The sequence below is a fragment of the Neolamprologus brichardi genome, chromosome 3 (assembly GCF_056152115.1).
Source record: "Neolamprologus brichardi isolate AB-2024 chromosome 3, ASM5615211v1, whole genome shotgun sequence".
Taxonomy (NCBI): domain Eukaryota; kingdom Metazoa; phylum Chordata; class Actinopteri; order Cichliformes; family Cichlidae; genus Neolamprologus; species Neolamprologus brichardi.
The window spans coordinates 20675386-20694594 of NC_142106.1; the positions used below are offsets into that span (position 1 = coordinate 20675386).

Below are 19209 nucleotides of genomic sequence, written 5' to 3' on the forward strand. Positions count from 1 at the left end.
CCACCTCCACTGGACGTCTCATTCAGATCCCGACCATAATCAAGTGAGCCATTTGTGAGCTGCGGTAGGTCCTTGGAAGAGAAGTATGCTTTTGGAGGAGTGTTTATCACCTCGTTCATCAGAGTATGCAGACACATCTCATGAATCGCCATTGCTGTAAAAGAAAAACAAAAAACTGTTCACTGGACTAAACAGAGAGGACAACTTTTATTATTTAACGAATTGATAAGTGCCTCTGTGTCGCGTGACTGACCAACAGGACACAACAACAGAGCAGATCAGGAGGAGGAGGAGCGGTGTGTGCAGACATGGCTGAGAAGAGACACAAACTAAAGTATCGATCCCGTCAAGTTAGTATGTCGGTATGGCATTAATGCTTGTATCGATCCAACCATATGTTGTTTCCAAATGTACTAAGCAGTTTGCAAACATAATTTTAATTGGCTACACTCTCATGTTACATTAAAAGACAAGTTCATTGGTTGTGTGTAGAGCATTCATACCTGTCACCATACAGACACTTCCAGGTCACTTCTCTCAGTTATAAACGTTCCTGAACAAAACTATCTGACTATTTGAACATGGCCCTCGAGGTGGGTTCATTAAAGATGAGGTAGCTGCAAGCAGATGCAGAATGACACTGTGGTTCCAGTAAAGTAATGATGCAGCATAAACTTAAAGGTGAGTCCTCTTCAGTAGTTAACTTAAACTGTCTCCAAAGGGGGGCGACATTTTACCACAAAGACTGCAGAAAGAGCGAACAGCGGGGTGTTTGTGAGTATTAAACTGCAGTCTGATGGGGCCAAACCTGGATGACTTTGTAAAGCTGAGAAAAAGAAAATCTGGTGATTAAACTGTTCTTATTCTTTTTTTCCTCCTTATTTGAAGAATTTATTCTTGCTCTGTTTCATTCATTGTTTAGTTTTGCTTTCACTTGTTGTTTACTTTCAGTTTGCGAGCTGATTGTCATGATGTAGATTCTGTTCATCTGATCGCTAATATCCAAACTGTTGTGACTATTGATGAGAGGCCATGAGTTATACACAGCAGTGTAAGCTGGTGAGATTCTCATCTTAGGGATGGCTGTTCCCTTTTTTGACATTCACGAAACTGGCTCAGTGTGGTGCTGGTTTCAATCACTATGCAGCTGCAGTGTTTATAAGGCTGAAGAAGTCACTTCAAGGAGGGAAAGTTTCTCACACTGAAAATGCTGCATCCAGATGAACACAGTCAACTTTGTTGAAAAAAAGATGAAATAAAAATATAAAAAAACATGACAGAGTGTATCTGAAATAGTACAGACATGGTGGACATTTAGTTTGTGTATTTCTGATGATCTTTGTGTTTTGTTTATAATCTATAAAATTCATTGAGAAGCAGATGAGTCGATGCTTCTGGAGATAAAGTGCTCATTGATTGAAGTTTAATTTCTGCTTCATTTTCACAGTTCATTCACTTTAATCACGCCTGCTGGTTGAAACTGACTTCCACCTGCGAACTCCTGAAAGAGTAGTGGATTTTATCATTCTGATTCAGTCACATCACAGCAATGAATTCAAGTCATTATGCTTTAATTTAAATTAATATAAAAAGTCAAGAAAGTACAAATAATACAAGAATCCAAAATGTAGTTTGGTTTCATCATAAATAAAACAGATACATTAAGGTGTTTAAATTACACAGAGAGGCAGAGTTTACACACAGTGTGTCTTTGTCTGCTCAGCTGTTTGCAGGTTTACCTCCATGTCAGTGTGGAGCTAAACTAGACAATAAAGTGCTGTGCACTCTTTTCTGTCAGGATAAAGTATAAGACAGTCTGTACACTGAAGTCCAGCCTGAGCTCTGAGGAAAAGCAGCAACAAGACAAACAGCTTAAAGTGCACAAAAATCTGGAGACTGATTCATGTAGGCTTCATTAAAGAAGTGAAACTGGCTGATAGACAGAAAGATACTTTGAACTACTGGAAACATCTGTGATTGCAATTAAACTCAAACATATGTTCTAACATGAGTCCTGTGTGGGTTTCTTTTTTCAGAGAAACAATAAAACAGCTTTTGTGGTTTAATGTTTCTGAAACAGTTTTAAAACATTTAACACAGAAAAGATGTCGATTGAGTGTATTTAACTAAACAGACTCTTAAAACGATCCAACCAGTTCACACTGAATGCATCTGGTGAACATGTCATCACAGTGTTGTCTTCAGTGCAGTAGTACTGCTCCTGCAGATGCTTCCTGTCAGATTCCTGTCCTGTAGACTTATCAATCAGACAGGTATCAAGGTGAACAGTGGCTTTAAACCTGGAAGAGAGGAGCACCAGGGACAGAGCCAAGGTAACGACAGAGAACGGGACACTTTCTCTCTCTCCTGGGACGATGAACGGGATGACGATGCGGTTTCGTCCTGGTGGACCATATTTTGTTGAGAGAGACTTAAATTTTTTCCATGTACCATCATCTTCCTGCAGAGGGCTCACAATGATGTTTGGGATCTTCCGTCCTCCAGCTTTCTTCAGTGAGTTCCAGTAGTTTGGCAGGTTCAGGGGTTGATAATTGTCAAGTGGAATTACACCGTGGAAAAACAACGGTAGTGAACGGTAAAAAACTCTGTGCTCTGGCCTCATTTTCCCTGTTGCAATGCCATAGGTTACATCACCAGTGGTGCCACAGTTCCAGGGAGAGTACAGGACCAGGTCAGTGATGGTGGGCAGAGGCAGCAAACAGCTGGCTGGGATCATGGAGTCTCTGATTGATCCATGTGCCACAAAGATTATGTCAACAGTGTCATCGTGGTTCTTCTTTTCTTCCTCATCAATTTTACTTTTCAGGAAATCAAACATGTCTGAGAGTTTTCTGAAGGTGCCAGACTCTGAATTTTCTCTCAGCCACTGCAGGACAGTTTCATCTTTGCAGTTTTCTGTTGCAAGGTTTATTAATCTTTTCCTTTCAGCAGAGCTCCTGGGACTTTCAGGGCGACATGCAGCAGCCAGCCTTTTCCTTTTATAAAACAAACAAACAAAAAAAATATCTTTTTTTTTAGCAAGTACAGAAAGCTGTGACTGGATCACTGTGATACTAAAGAGAGTGAGGTCATATATCAGCACAGGTATGCAGATCTGCTGTGATATTTTTAATCATAAAAGTTTTCTACCACCCTGTGACAGACAGCATGTCCAGCCTGTCACTATAGAGTTTGACTTTAGCTGAGTTTCACTTCTAATCACTACATTAAACTTCTGCAGTGAACCACAGATAAAAGACCTGCAGATGCTGTGAGGTTCATCTTAACTCTACATATTATTAACAGAAGATTTGCCATAATTATAACAAACTCTATGAGGAAGGATTTCATGTAAAAAATAAAATGGAGGCAGGTATGACCTCAGGTTTATCACTCAGCTCTCTTTCTGCTTTCTCTTTTTTGTTTGTTTGTTTCTTAACTGGATTCATGTTCATTTGATTTCTGTCACAGCTTCAAATCTCCAACACCCCATAATGTTCAAAAAGCCCCATTCAAAAAGTGGATTTAGACACAATTAATTTAAATAGTTTTATTCATTGTACAGTGACTGAAATATGAAAATCTTTATTATCTTCTAAATAAATTTGTTCGTGAGAGACTCACAGAATTTCTGCTTGCATTTCCAACGCCTCTAAAAAAGCCATGGCTCTCAGAGCCATGATGAGTTCGAGCTTCTCTTTGTCTTTGTCCATAATCAGCTCAGGAAAAACAAAACAGCTCCTCCTCCTGCAACCTGGAGAAGAACCAAAAGTCAAGTGTAGCTGTAGCACAGTGATATTATTCTGTTTTAAAGATCTTCTAAGTGAACAAAGACACGTCCACTCTTATTTACACTGTTTCTATTATTTTGTCCACCTGATTTTTGAGTTTAGCTGAAAGACAGAAAACCTCTGTGAACAATTGAATGTCACCAGCTTGTTAAACTGAAGCCTTCATAACGTCTGCTGATCAATAATCCAACTATGATATAAAGTATGTACAGAGTGGATCACACAGATCACCAGAGTCTCCGATGAAAGCAGCAACAACAATCACCACACATGAAAAAGTTTAACTTTCAGTCTGAATCAGACTGTTTGCCTTACCTGCTTTGGAGAGCACAAGTGAGTGTGTGAAGCAATCTGATTATGTGAAGTGTTCATCGATATTTATGTAGCCTGAATCAAGATCACAGGCAAATAAAAACAGTGAAAGTGAAAGCACAGACACCAGGGTAATCCCCGTTATTTACACAAAGAAAACGAAAGAAAAAAATCTTAATGTAAAATTCACTGCGTCATGTGGATTATTTATATTATCAATAGTTTTTGTTTTTAACAGCCATTCTCACTCTATGAAAGTAAGCAAATTAAGTTTCCAGCAGCAGCTCTGTGAGGCTCATTCATACCAACCTGTGAAGGCAGAGACACAAACACAACAGAGGTTGTTCATTTTCTAGGTTTTTGTTAGTTTAGCTCTTTGGGGTCTTGAAATCATGGTCCATGTTTCCACTTCTTCATAAAAGATAAGACACAGAATTCAATCTCCTCCTCGTGTCAGCTCTGTAAGCAGGAGTCTACCTCACAGTCACAACTACATTCAGGGAGATGTGAACATACAGGGCGTCATTTTAAAATTATAATAATTTACATCAACCACTGACACCAGATTAATACATAAGTCTGAAATAAATCAATTTTCACACAGTTTGTCTTTGTGAGGATTTACTTCACCTTTGGAAACAAATCGGACAACAACACAGAGCACAGCAGCAGTCTGCCTGGGTTTAGACCAAGAAGAATAACAAGAGTCATTTATGGACACAAGTTAAGTTGAACAAGTAGAACAATTGGAGACAGAATCTGACAATATGGACCTTTTTAATTCATTAAGGTCATCTTGACACAGAGATTTAAGTATCTTAAAACTGTCCATCACACACCTGACAGGAGACTTTAAACCTCTTATCAGCTGATTTTACAGCAGTGACAGTGTGTTTACACAACAACCATGAGTTCCTGTAAACCAGCTGACTTACTCTCAGCGGTTCAGCTTACGTGTAGCGCTCTCAGAAACTGTCATGTCTGTGGGTGTTGGCGAACTTTCCCTCTCGGAGCAGCGCCCCGCCTCTGGAAGTTTCCCATGGATCTCCCCTCCAGTGCTCTCCCTTGTGAAATAAACAAGACAAACCCTGCTGTTCATATCACACAATACCCACAAAAAGCTGGCGCTACATTACTAACTGTACTCTCCTCCACTTCACACATCCTGTCTTTTGCCGTTCTATTCAATATTTTGATTTTGGTCTTTATAACTTTCACTCTTTTTGTCCTTTATGCAGCTGCAGTGTTTATAAGGCTGAGGAAGTCACTTCAAGGAGGAAAATGTTTCACACTGAAAATGCTGCATCCAGATGAAGAGAGTCAACTTTGTTGGATAAAGAGGAAAATTAAAATATATATTTAAAAACAACATGACTGAGTGTATCTGTGAAGTATATAGACAAAATGGACATTCAGTTTGTCTATTTCTTATTACCTTTGTGTTTTGTATATAATCTCTAAATGTCACTGAGAAACAGATGAGTCGATCCTCTGGAGATAAAGTGCTCTTTGATTTAACTTAATTTAAGTTTAATTTCTGCTTCATTTTTGCAGTTCATTCATTTTCATAGTGCCTGCTGGTTGAAACTCACTTCCACCTGTGAGCTCCTGAAAGAGCAGTGGATGTTATCACATGTGACTCTGATTCAGTCACATCCCAGCAATGAATTAAAGTCATTATGTTTTAAACTACATTGATATAAAAAGTTGAGAAAGTAGAAATAATACAATAATCCAAAATGTAGTTTGATTTCATCATAAAAAAATAGATAAATTCAGGTGATATCTTTAAATTACACAGAGAGATTTACCTCCATGTCAGTGTGGAGCTAAACTAGACAATAAAGTGCTGTGTACTCTTTTCTGTCAGGATAAAGTATAAGACAGTCAGTACACTGAAGTCCAGCCTGAGCTCTGAGGAAAAGCAGCAACAACACAAACAGCTTAAAGTGCACAAAAATCTGGAGACTGATTCATGTAGGCTTCATTAAAGAAGTGAAACTGTCTGATAGACAGAAAAGACCATACGATGTGGATGACTGCATCTAATTAAAAACACTCTTAATACGATCCAACCAGTTCACACTGAATGCATCTGGTGAACATGTCATCACAGTGTTTTCTTCAGTGCAGTAGTACTGCTCCTGCAGATACTTCCTGTCAGATTTCTGTCCTGTAGACTTATCACTCAGACAGGCATGAAGGTGAACAGTGGCTTTAAACCTGGAAGAGAGGAGCACCAGGGACAGAGCCAAGGCGACGACAGAGAACGGGACACTTTCTCTCTCTTCCGGGACGATGAACGGGATGATGATGCGGTTTCTTCCTGGTGGACCATATTTTGTTGAGAGAGACTTAAATTCTTCCCACACACCATCATATGGTCACAGAGGGCTTTCTTCAGTGAGTTCCAGTAGTATGGCAGGTTCAGGGGTTGATGTGTATCAGGAGTAATTTTACTGTCTTTTTCTTTTCTATGGTAAAAAAAACTCTGTGCTGTGGCCTCATTTTTCCTGTTGCAATGCCATAGGTTACATCAGGTGTGGTGCCACAGTTCCAGGGAGAGTACAGGACCAGGTCAGTGATGGTGGGCAGAGGCAGCAAACACTTGGCTGGGATCATGGACTCTGTGATTGATCCATGTTTGGGGTATTGAAATCCTGGTTCATGTTTCCAATCTTCATAAAAGATAAGACACAGAATTTGATCTCCTCCTCTGTAAGTGTTACCACTATAAGCAGGAGTCTATCACATGGTCATAACTGCAAGGAGATGCAAGGAGATGTGAACATGCAGGGAGTCATTTTAAAATATAATAATTTATTTCAGTTCTCTGTTTAACAACAATGTTCCTCAAAGTCCCAGTGGAGATGATCTGAGGACCACACGATCTCTCAACTACACAAGGTTAGAGGCCTGTTTCCAGGACAATCAGGCACCACTGTGTCGATTGCAGAATAGACATCAGCCAAAGGATCCCACTTTACTGACACCAGATGGTTACATAAATCTGAAATAAATCCATTTTCACACAAACAGGTTTTCTTTGTGAGGATTTACTTTACCTTTACAAACAGGTCAAACAACATTACCGAGCACAGCAGCAGTCTGCCTGGTTTTAGAACAAGAGGAATAACAAGAATAATTTTTAGACACAAGTTATTTACCCACCATGGTCACAGAACACAGAACATCAAACTTGTACAGCAACATGTGGTATATGTGAACGATTACATGGAGACAGAATATGACATTATGGAACTTTTGAATTCATTAAGATCATCCTGACACAGAGAAGTAGAAGAATCTTAAATCCTCCATCACACACCTGGCAGGAGACTTACAGCAGTGACAGAGTGTTTACACAACAGCTGAGAGTTCCTGTAAACCAGATGATTTACTGTCAGCTGTTCAGCTCACACGTAGAGCTCTGAGACACAGTGTGCTGGTTCTGCTTCTTCTAATTTTCTAACCACTGTCTTGTGACATTTTGCAGTGATCTGTGGCTAAAAGAGTTCCTGCTGCAGAAACCTCGAAACCTAATAAAACCCCAAAGTGTTGATGAAGCAACTTAAACTTCACACACAGTAATACAGAACTTTTAATACTCTACTTTTCCTCTCACACACACTCACACTCTGCTGGTTTGTCTACATCATCTGTGTTTTATTCTGTGTTTAACCTCTTAAGATTTTTTTAATATTATAGTGTAACCAAACCACGGCAGACCTGACGACATGTACATGCTTTGCAGCAGACTTTACACACACACGGTTGCTGTACAAACACAGTCAGCTGCTGCTGCTCCACAGCTCACAGCCTGACACAAACCATCCACAATCACAACAGTTGGCGACGTGTGATTGCGCATGCCTCTCAGGTGTGTCGGCCTCCCCTGCAGCGGCACCGCAGACCACACCCCGCCACATTTTGTCTTCTGTTGTTCACTCAGTTGCTTTGCTGCCACTTATCCATGTTTTGATGGATTAGTTTGCTGCACTGTAATGGTTTAAAGTAAAGAATGATGTGTGACTGGTGCACAGTGGCTGTGGCTTAATGCTCAGAGGTAGCTTACAGCAAGTGAAGCAGAGATTAATACGATTTTTAGCTGATGATTCTTAGATCCATTCGCTGATTTTCACCTTCATACCAACTTTATACCATCTAGCATAAAGACAGTGTACTCTCAGTGCAGAGAGTGGAAGTATGTCTGGACAACTCATGAAACATCTCTTTACATCTTGTTGAATTCAGTTGTGTAGAGCAACTGAATTCAACAGGAGGTCAGCAGGTCACAGCCTGTACATGATGCAAAATCTGTGCAACTTCATCAGCTTTGTTAATCAAATAGTCAGATGGTTGTTGGGATGATATTTCTCCTCTCCTTTCATAAATGATGAATAAATATATTCACTGCTAAAGGAGGTAATAAATGAAGGACTGAAGTTCTTTTCCTAAATACCTAGAGCAAGCCTATTCAAATGGCGGCCTGCGGGCCAAATGCGGCCCAAAAGCAACCTGCGAGTGGCCCTGCCTGTGGTCCTGGCAGAAACACAGAGAAAACGCAAAAAATTAATTCATTAATTAATTTTTAAAAAATTAAAAAATTCCTACAGCGTAGTGTAGACTGTGAATGCAACACTCCTAGTAGCCTAGCAATATTTAACCCACAATGCACCGTGATGTAAACATATTAAACAATCATCAAAATATATGATGCGACAACAGCATGTCTTTCTCACTCCAAAAGCGCAAAATTGACAATGAAAACTGTCGGTTTAACCCTGTCTGGACTGACAAATACTTATTCATTTTACCGAGTTTAATAATCTTACGACCGGAGTTGTACTACCATGGTGAGGGTCCTGTACAGCCCAAGAGAGAGCTGCAGCAGCTTCCCTTCGTGTTTGCTTCTTGGCGAAGAAGAAAAGGCCTTTCACAGATTCTGAAACAGTGAAATACTGCATGCTGGCCGTGGTGGATGTGGTGAAAAGTGATGAAAAAATTAAAGTAAGTGTGACATCTGCTATTAAAAATGTACCCCTGTAGGACAGTTCAAATATTCGTAGAGTAGAAGTTCTGGCGTCAGAGGAGTTTGAAATGCTGTTAAATGACCTGAAGAAAACTGATGTAATGTCTATAGCAGGAGATCACAGACAGAACTGATAATGCACAGTTGTGCATATATGTCCGTTTTTTGGATGGGAAATTGCTCGGCTTACTACCGTTAGAGGGACACACAGCTGGCGAAATAATGTTTGAGAAGATTTAAGCTCTTTTTGAGGAAAATGGTCTGGATATGAAGCGTGTCTGTATACTTGTGACGGATGGGGCTCCATCCATGGCAGGAAAAGTGAGTGGTCAGCAAAATATTTATTTTAATTTGAAAGGGAATTATCAAAATGGTTTTTTGTTATTATTATTATTATTTCAAATGTGCAAAAATAGTTTAGTTATCGCTCCCTTTTTTTTTTAAATGGACCTTTTGGTGTGCATTTGTGAGAGGTCACCAGATTTACAGGGGAATAGGAATAAAAAAATTACTTGTTTTTCAATACAGTTGTGTGGGTTTGAAATTGATCGTGATCTGCTGCTTACTGGCTTCAAAAAAAAATATCTGGCCCAGATAAATTCCTCGGTTTGAAAATCTGGCCCAACTAACTTGGTAGTTGAATAGCCATGACCTAGAGCATTCGTACATGTCACCATACAGACGCTTCCAGGTTTAAATGGCCCTGGATTGTAATCAGTTGGGTTCATTAAAGATGAACTCTCTTCAGTTATTAACTTAAACTGTCTCTACGCGGGGGAGACATTTACCACAACAACCGCACGAAGACTATGAGAGTGAACACTCAGGCGTTCATGAGTACTGAACTGCAGTCTGACTTTGTAAAGTTGTAGAGACACTATGGTGACATGATTATACTGTTTTTATTCCCCTTTTCTCTGGAGAATGTGTTCCTGTTATGTTTCATTCACTGTTTAGTTTTGTTTCACTTGTTGTTTACTTTCACTTTCCTAGCTGATTGTTTACGTTGAGGTAAAGATTGTCGTGAAACTATGATAAGTTAGGAGTCACACTGGTCACAGTCACCACTAAAAGTACATACAAGTACCTGCACTAAATTGTGTTTCTGTAAAATACCAGCAGCTTTGATCTAGCAGTAGTATTTGAACCATCTGACATGAGTTGAAGATCACTGGATATAAATTAAAACTTTGTGATGAAATAAAAATAACAGCAAAATCATCAATCTGTCTATATATCTATATACACATCTATACACAAACACAAGTTTGTAACTGAGTTTTACGTTATGGTCTAAAGTGCATCAGTAAGTCCTGCAGACTACAGTTTCCCATAAATCATCTGATTTACATCACTGTTTATCTTTTTCTGATTTATTGTTATTGTAAACATTCATATACACCTGTGTGTTACAACCAGTCAGGACACAGGAACACAAGCATTTTCTGTATCTTTAAAGGTCTGAAAATATCTGAAATAGTACAGACATAATGGACATTCAGTTTGTCTATTTCTTATTACCTTTGTGCTTTGTATATAATCTCTAAATGTCACTGAGAAGCAGATGAGTCGATGCTTCTGGAGATAAAGTGCTCACTGATTAAAGTTTAATTTCTGCTTCATTTTTACCGTTCATTCATTTTCATAATGCCTGCTGGTTGAAAGTCACTTCCACCTGTGAGCTCCATAAAGAGCAGTTGATTATATTAAATGTGACTCTGATTCAGTTACATCCCAGCAATGAATTAAAGTCATTATGTTTTAAACTACATTGATATAAAAAGTCAAGAAAGTACAAATAATACAAGAATCCAAAATGTAGTTTGGTTTCATCATAAATAAAACAGATACATTAAGGTGTTTAAATTACACAGAGAGGCAGAGTTTACACACAGTGTGTCTTTGTCTGCTCAGCTGTTTGCAGGTTTACCTCCATGTCAGTGTGGAGCTAAACTAGATAATAAAGTGCTGTGTACTCTTTTCTGTCAGGATAAAGTATAAGACAGTCTGTACACTGAAGTCCAGCCTGAGCTCTGAGGAAAAGCAGCAACAACACAAACAGCTTAAAGTGCACAAAAATCTGGAGACTGATTCATGTAGGCTTCATTAAAGAAGTGAAACTGGCTGATAGACAGAAAGATACTTTGAACTACTGGAAACATCTGTGATTGTAATTAAACTCAAACATATGTTCTAACATGAGTCCTGTGTGGGTTTCTTTTTTCAGAGAAACAATAAAACAGTTTTTGTGGTTTAATGTTTCTGAAACAGTTTTAAAACATTTAACACAGAAAAGACCATAAGATGTGGATGACTGCATCTAATTAAACAGACTCTTAAAACGATCCCACCAGTTCACATTGAATGCATCTGGTGAACATGTCATCCCAGTGTTGTCTTCAGTGCAGTAGTACTGCTCCTGCAGATACTTCCTGTCAGATTTCTGTCCTGTAGACTTATCACTCAGACAGGCATCAAGGTGAACAGTGGCTTTAAACCTGGAAGAGAGCAGCACCAGGGACAGAGCCAAGGCAACGACAGAGAACGGGACACTTTCACTCTCTCCTGGGAGGATGAACGGGATGACGATGTGGTTTCTTCCTGGTGGACCATATTTTGTTGAGAGAGACTTAAATCTTTCCCACACGCCATCATCTTCCTGCAGAGGTCTAACACTGATATTTGGGATCATGCGTCCTCCAACTTTCTTCAGTGAGTTCCAGTAGTCTGGCAGGTTCGGGGGTTGCTGTTTGCCAACAACAGTTACACTATGGGAAAAAAACGGTAGTGGAAGATTACGGTAAAAAACTCTGTGCTCTGGCCTCATTTTTCCTGTTGCAATGCCATAGGTCACTTCAGGTGTGGTGGCACAGTTCCAGGGAGAGTACAGGACCAGGTCAGTGATGGTGGGCAGAGGCAGCAAACAGCTGGCTGGGATCATGGAGTCTCTGATTGCTCCATGTGCCACAAAGATTATGTCAACAGTGTCATTGTGGTTCTTCTTTTCTTCCTCATCAATTTTACTCTTCAGGAAATCAAACATGTCTGAGAGTTTTCTGAAGGTGCCAGACTCTGAATTTTCTCTCAGCCACTGCAGGACAGTTTCATCTTTGCAGTTTTCTATTGCAAGGTTTATTAATCTTTTCCTTTCAGCAGAGCTCCTGGGACTTTCAGGGCGACATGCAGCAGCCAGCCTTTTCCTTTTATAAAACAAACAAACAAAAAAAATATCTTTTTTTTTAGCAAGTACAGAAAGCTGTGACTGGATCACTGTGATACTAAAGAGAGTGAGGTCATATATCAGCACAGGTATGCAGATCTGTTCTGATATTTTTAATCATAAAAGTTTTCTACCACCCTGTGACAGACAGCATGTCCAGCCTGTCACTATAGAGTTTGACTTTAGCTGAGTTTCACTTCTAATCACTACATTAAACTTCTGCAGTGAACCACAGATAAAAGACCTGCAGAAGTCGTGAGGTTCATCTTAACTCTACATATTATTAACAGAAGATTTGCTATAATTATAACAAACTCTGTGAGGAAGGATTTCATGTAAAAAATAAAATGGAGGCAGGTATGACCTCAGGTTTATCACTCAGCTCTCTTTCTGCTTTCTCTTTTAAAACTGGATTCATGTTCATTTGATTTCTGTCACAGCTTCAAATCTCCAACACCCCATAATGTTCAAAAAGCCCCATTCAAAAAGTGGATTTAGACACAATTAATTTAAATAGTGACTGAAATATGAAAATCTTTATTATCTTCTAAATACATTTGTTCGTAAGAGACTCACAGAATTTCTGCTTGCATTTCCAACGCCTCTAAAAAAGCCATGGCTCTCAGAGCCATGATGAGTTCGAGTTCGTCTTTGTCCATATTTAGTCGATAATCAGCTCAGGAACACAAAGCAGCTCCTCTTGCAAACTGGAGAACAACCAAAGTCAAGTGTAGCTGTAGCACAGTGATATTATTCTGTTTTAAAGATCTTCAAAGTGAACAAAGACACACCCACTCAGATTTACACTGTTTCTATTATTTTGTCAACCTGCTTTTTATAGTTTAGCTGAATGACAGAAAACCTCTGTGAACAATTTGATGTCACCAGCTTGTTAAACTGAAGCCTTCATGAAGTCTGCTGATCAATAATCCAACTATGATATAAAGTATGTACAGAGTGGATCACACAGATCACCAATGAAAGCAGCAACAACAATCACCACACATGAAAAAGTTAAACTTTCAGTCTGAATCAGACTGTTTGCCTTACCTGCTTTGGAGAGCACAAGTGAGTGTGTGAAGGAATCTGATTATGTGAGGTGTTCATCGATCTTTATGTAGCCTGAATCAAGATCACAGGCAAATAAAAACAGTGAAAGTGAAAGCACAGACACCAGGGTAATCCCCGTTATTTACACAAAGAAAACGAAAGAAAAAAATCTTAAAGTAAAATTCACTGCATCATGTGGATTATTTATATTATCAATAGTTTTTGTTTTTAACAGCCATTCTCACTCTATAAAAGTAAGCAAATTAAGTTTCCAGCAGCAGCTCTGTGAGGCTCATTCATACCAACCTGTGAAGACAGAGACACAAACACAACAGAGGTTGTTCATTTTCTAGGTTTTTGTTAGTTTAACTCTTTGGGGTCTTGAAATCATGGTCCATGTTTCCACTTCTTCATAAAAGATAAGACACAGAATTCAATCTCCTCCTCGTGTCACCTCTGTAAACAGGAGTCTACCTCACAGTCACAACTACATTCAGGGAGATGTGAACATACAGGGCGTCATTTTAAAATTATAATAATTTACATCAACCACTGACATCAGATTAATACATAAGTCTGAAATAAATCTATTTTCACACAAACAGTTTGTCTTTGTGAGGATTTACTTTAGCTTTGGAAACAGATCTGACAACAACACAGAGCACAGCAGCAGTCTGCCTGGGTTTAGACCAAGAAGAATAACAAGAATCACTTATGGACACAAGTTAAGTTGAACAAATTGAACAATTGGAGACAGAATATGACAATATGGACCTTTTTAATTCATTAAGGTCATCTTGACACAGAGATTTAAGTATCTTAAAACTGTCCATCACACACCTGACAGGAGACTTTGAACCTCTTATCAGCTGATTTTACAGCAGTGACAGTGTGTTTACACAACAACCACGAGTTCCTGTAAACCAGCTGATTTACTCTCAGCAGTTCAGCTTACGTGTAGCGCTCTCAGAAACTGTCATATCTGTGGGTATTGGCGAACTTTCTCTCTCGGAGCAGCGGCCCGCCTCTGGAAGTTTCCCATGGATCTCCCCTCCAGTGCTCTCCCTTGTGAAATAAACAAGACAAACCCTGCTGTTCATATCACACAATACCCACAACAAGCTGGCGCTACATTACTAACTCTACTCTCCTCCACTTCACACATCCTGTCTTTTGCCGTTCTATTCAATATTTTAATTTTACTCTTTATAACTTTCACTCTTTTTGTCCTTTATGCAGCTGCAGTGTTTATAAGGCTGAGGAAGTCACTTCAAGGAGGAAAATGTTTCACACTGAAAATGCTGCATCCAGATGAACAGAGTCAACTTTGTTGGATAAAGAGGAAAATGAATATATATATTTAAAAAAAACATGACAGTATATCTGTAAAGGTACACACATAATGGACATTCAGTTTGTCTATTTCTTATTACCTTTGTGTTTTGTATATAATCTCTAAATGTCACTGAGAAACAGATGAGTCGATCATCTGGAGATAAAGTGCTCTTTGATTTAATTTAATTTAACACTCTTAATACGATCCCACCAGTTCACACTGAATGCATCTGGTGAACATGTCATCACAGTGTTGTCTTCAGTGCAGTAGTACTGCTCCTGCAGATGCTTCCTGTCAAATTCCTGTCCTGTAGACGCATCACTCAGACAGGCATGAAGGTGCACGGTGGCTTTAAACCTGGAAGAGAGCAGCACCAGGGAAGGAGCCAAGGCGACGACAGAGAACGAGACACTTTCTCTCTCTTCCGGGAGGATGAACAGGATGATGATGCGGTTTCTTCCTGGTGGACCATATTTTGTTGAGAGAGACTTAAATTCTTCCCACACACCATCATATGGTCACAGAGGGCTAACGATGGTGTTTGGGATCTTCCATCCTCCAGCTTTCTTCAGTGAGTTCCAGTAGTCTGGCACGTTCAGGGGTTGATGTGTATCAGGAGTAATTTTACTGTCTTTTTCTTTTCTATGGTAAAAAATTCTGTGCTGTGGCCTCATTTTCCCTGTTGCAATGCCATAGGTTACAGCACCAGTGGTGCCACAGTACCAGGGAGAGTACAGGACCAGGTCAGTGATGGTGGGCAGAGGCAGCAAACACTTGGCTGGGATCATGGACTCTGTGATTGATCCATGTTTGGGGTCTTGAAATCCTGGTCCATGTTTCCACTTCTTCATAAAAGATAAGACACAGAATTTGATCTCCTCTGTAAGTGTTACCACTATAAGCAGGAGTCTACCACACAGTCATAACTGCAAGGAGATGCAAGGCGATGTGAACATGCAGGGAGTCATTTTAAAATATAATAATTTATTTCAGTTCTCTGTTTAACAACAATGTTCCTCAAAGTCCCAGTGGAGATGATCTGAGGACCACACAATCTCTCAACTACACAAGGTTAGAGGCCTGTTTCCAGGACGATCAGGCACCACTGTGTCGATTGCAGAATAGACATCAGCCAAAGGATCCCACTTTACTGACACCCGATGGTTACATAAATCTGAAATAAATCCATTTTCACACAAACAGTCTTTGTCTTTGTGAGGATTTTCTTTACCTTTACAAACAGGTCAAACAACATTACCGAGCACAGCAGCAGTCTGCCTGGTTTTAGAACAAGAAGAATAACAAGAATAATTTTTAGACACAAGTTATTTACCCACCATGGTCACAGAACACAGAACATCAAACTTGTACAGCAACATGTGGTATATGTGAACGATTACATGGAGACAGAATATGACATTATGGAACTTTTGAATTCATTAAGATCATCCTGACACAGAGAAGTAGAAGAATCTTAAATCCTCCATCACACACCTGGCAGGAGACTTACAGCAGTGACAGAGTGTTTACACAACAGCTGAGAGTTCCTGTAAACCAGATGATTTGCTGTCAGCTGTTCAGCTCACACGTAGAGCTCTGAGACACAGTGTGCTGGTTGTGCTTCTTCTAATTTTCTAACCACTCTCTTGTGACATTTTGCAGTGATCTGTGGCTAAAAGAGTTCCTGCTGCAGAAACCTTGAAACCTAATAAAAACCAAAGTGTTGATGAAAGCAACTTAAACTTCACACACAGTCATACAGAACTTTTAATACTATACTTTTCCTCTCACACACACTCACACTCTGCTGGTTTGTCTACATCATCTGTGTTTTATTCTGTGTTTAACCTCTTAACATTTTTTTAATATTATAGTGTAATCGAACCACGGCAGACCTGACGACATGTACATGCTTTGCAGCAGACTTTACACACACACGGTTGCTGTACAAACACAGTCGGCTGCTGCCGCTCCACAGCTCACAGCCTGACACAAACCATCCACAATCACAACTGTTGGCGACGTGTGATTGCGGATGCCTCTCAGGTGTGTCGGCCTCCCCTGCAGCGGCACCGCAGACCACACCCCGCCACATTTTGTCTTCTGTTGTTCACTCAGTTGCTTTGCTGCCACTTATCCATGTTTTGATGGGTTAGTTTGCTGCACTGTAATGGTTTAAAGTAAAGAATGATGTGTGACTGGTGCACAGTGGCTGTGGCTTAATGCTCAGAGGTAGCTTACAGCAAGTCAAGCAGAGATTAATACGATTTTTAGCTGATGATTCTTAGATCCATTCGCTGATTTTCACCTTCATACCAACTTTATAAAGACAGTGTACTCTCAGTGCAGAGACTGGAAGTATGTCTGGACAACTCATGAAACATCTCTTTACATCTTGTTGAATTCAGTTGTGTAGAGCAACTGAATTCAACAGCAGGTCAGCAGGTCACAGCCTGTACATGATGCAAAATCTGTGCAACTTCATTAGCTTTGTTAATCAAATAGTCAGATGGTTGTTGGGATGATATTTCTCCTCTCCTTTCATAAATGATAAATAAATATATTCACTGCTAAAGGAGGTAATAAATGAAGGACTGAAGTTCTTTTCCTAAATACCTAGAGCATTCGTACATGTCACCATACAGACGCTTCCAGGTTTAAATGGCCCTGGATTGTAATCAGTTGGGTTCATTAAAGATGAACTCTCTTCAGTTATTAACTTAAACTGTCTCTACGTGGGGGAGACATTTACCACAAAGACCGCACGAAGACTATGAGAGTGAACACTCAGGCGTTCATGAGTACTGAATTGCAGTCTGACTTTGTAAAGTTGTAGAGACACTATGGTGACATGATTATACAGTTTTTATTCCCCTTTTCTCTGGAGAATGTGTTCCTGCTCTGTTTCATTCACTGTTTAGTTTTGTTTCACTTGTTGTTTACTTTCACTTTGCTAGCTGATTGTTTACGTTCAGGTAAAGATTGTCGTGAAACTATGATAAGTTAGGAGTCACACTGGTCACAGTTACCACTAAAAGTACATACAAGTACCTGCACTAAAGTGTGTTTCTGTAAAATACCAGCAGCTTTGATCTAGCAGTAGTATTTGAACCATCTGACATGAGTTGAAGATCACTGGATAGAAATAAAAACTTTGTGATAAAATAAAAATAACAGCAAAATCATCAATCTGTCTATATATCTATATACACATCTATACACAAACACAAGTTTGTAACTGAGTTTTACGCTATGGTCTAAAGTGCATCAGTAAGTCCTGCAGACTACAGTTTCCCATAAATCCCCTGATTTACATCACTGTTTATCTTTTTCTGATTTATTGTTATTGTAAACATTCATATACACCTGTGTGTTACAACCAGTCAGGACACAGGAACACAAACCATTTTCTTCCTCTCTTTCATCTTTGCTTTATTACTTTCATTCTATTCAACATTTTCATTTTACTCTTTATAACTTTCATTGTTTTTGTCCTTTGAAACAACTAAAGAGATGCATGCTCAATAATCCAGGTAAGCAAATTCCATAAAGTTGATTCTGTTCATTTGATCGTTAATATCCAAACTGTTATGACTATTGATGAGAGACCATGAGTTATAAACAGCAGTGTATGCTGATGGGATTCTCATCTTAGGGATGTCCACTCCCATTTTTCACATTTATAAAACTGGCTCAGTGTGGTGCTGGTTTCAATCACTATGCAGCTGCAGTGTTTATAAGGCTGAGGAAGTCACTTCAAGGAGGAAAATGTTTCACACTGAAAATGCTGCATCCAGATGAACAGAGTCAACTTTGTTGGATAAAGAGGAAAATGAATATATATATTTAAAAAAAACATGACAGTATATCTGTAAAGGTACACACATAATGGACATTCAGTTTGTCTATTTCTTATTACCTTTGTGTTTTGTTTATAATCTCTAAATGTCACTGAGAAACAGATGAGTCGATCCTCTGCAGATAAAGTGCTCTTTGATTTAATTTAATTTAAGTTTCCTTTCTGCTTCATTTTCGCAGTTCATTCATTTTCATAATGCCTGCTGGTTGAAACTCACTTCCACCTGTGACCTCCATAAAGAGCAGTCCCAGCAATGATTTAAAGTCATTATGGTTTAAACTACATTGATATAAGAAGTCAAGAAAGTACAAATCATAAATAAAACAGATACATTAAGGTGTTTAAATTACACAGAGAGGCAGAGTTTACACACAGTGTGTCTTTGTCTGCTTAGCTGTGTGCAGGTTTTCCTCCATGTCAGTGTGGAGCTAAACTAGACAATAAAGTGCTGTGTACTCTATTCTGTCAGGATAAAGTATAAGACAGTCTGTACACTGAAGTCCAGCCTGAGCTCTGAGGAAAAGCAGCAACAACACAAACAGCTTAAAGTGCACAAAAATCTGGAGACTGATTCATGTAGGCTTCATTAAAGAAGTGAAACTGGCTGAG

At 39.3% G+C, this 19209-nt stretch overlaps 2 protein-coding genes and 2 pseudogenes across 2 annotated transcripts; all 4 read right to left on the reverse strand.

The window, feature by feature from the left end:
- Nucleotides 1–2122: 2122 nt before the first annotated feature.
- LOC118455438 (uncharacterized) lies at nucleotides 2123–3698 on the reverse strand. Its single transcript, XM_087834811.1, has 2 exons — nucleotides 3625–3698; nucleotides 2123–2996 (listed from the first exon to the last, which is right to left on the reverse strand). The coding sequence occupies exons 1-2, from the start codon at nucleotides 3678–3680 to the stop codon at nucleotides 2123–2125; spliced, it is 930 nt and encodes a 309-aa protein (XP_087690937.1). The 5' UTR covers nucleotides 3681–3698.
- Nucleotides 3699–5040: 1342 nt separating this feature from the next.
- On the reverse strand, nucleotides 5041–9070 carry LOC118453662 (uncharacterized; annotated as a pseudogene).
- Nucleotides 9071–11455: 2385 nt separating this feature from the next.
- LOC148103827 (uncharacterized) lies at nucleotides 11456–13014 on the reverse strand. The gene is made up of 2 exons (XM_087834491.1): nucleotides 12932–13014; nucleotides 11456–12335 (listed from the first exon to the last, which is right to left on the reverse strand). Exons 1-2 carry the CDS (start codon nucleotides 13012–13014, stop codon nucleotides 11456–11458), a joined length of 963 nt encoding a protein of 320 aa, XP_087690617.1.
- A 1903-nt stretch (nucleotides 13015–14917) lies between these two features.
- On the reverse strand, nucleotides 14918–15592 carry LOC148103828 (uncharacterized; annotated as a pseudogene).
- Between the last annotated feature and the right edge of the window lie 3617 nt (nucleotides 15593–19209).

What these genes read in the sequence shown, in the direction of transcription:
- LOC148103827 (XM_087834491.1), bottom strand. Translation starts at nt 13,014, where the DNA reads ATGGACAAAGACGAACTCGAACTCATCATGGCTCTGAGAGCCATGGCT. An exon ending in GAAATGCAAGCAGAAATTCT is followed by an intron (nt 12,336 to 12,931) that starts GTGAGTCTCTTA and finishes GTTTTATAAAAG; the next exon opens with GAAAAGGCTGGCTGCTGCAT.
- LOC118455438 (XM_087834811.1), bottom strand. Translation starts at nt 3,680, where the DNA reads ATGGCTCTGAGAGCCATGGCTTTTTTAGAGGCGTTGGAAATGCAAGCA. An exon ending in GAAATGCAAGCAGAAATTCT is followed by an intron (nt 2,997 to 3,624) that starts GTGAGTCTCTCA and finishes GTTTTATAAAAG; the next exon opens with GAAAAGGCTGGCTGCTGCAT.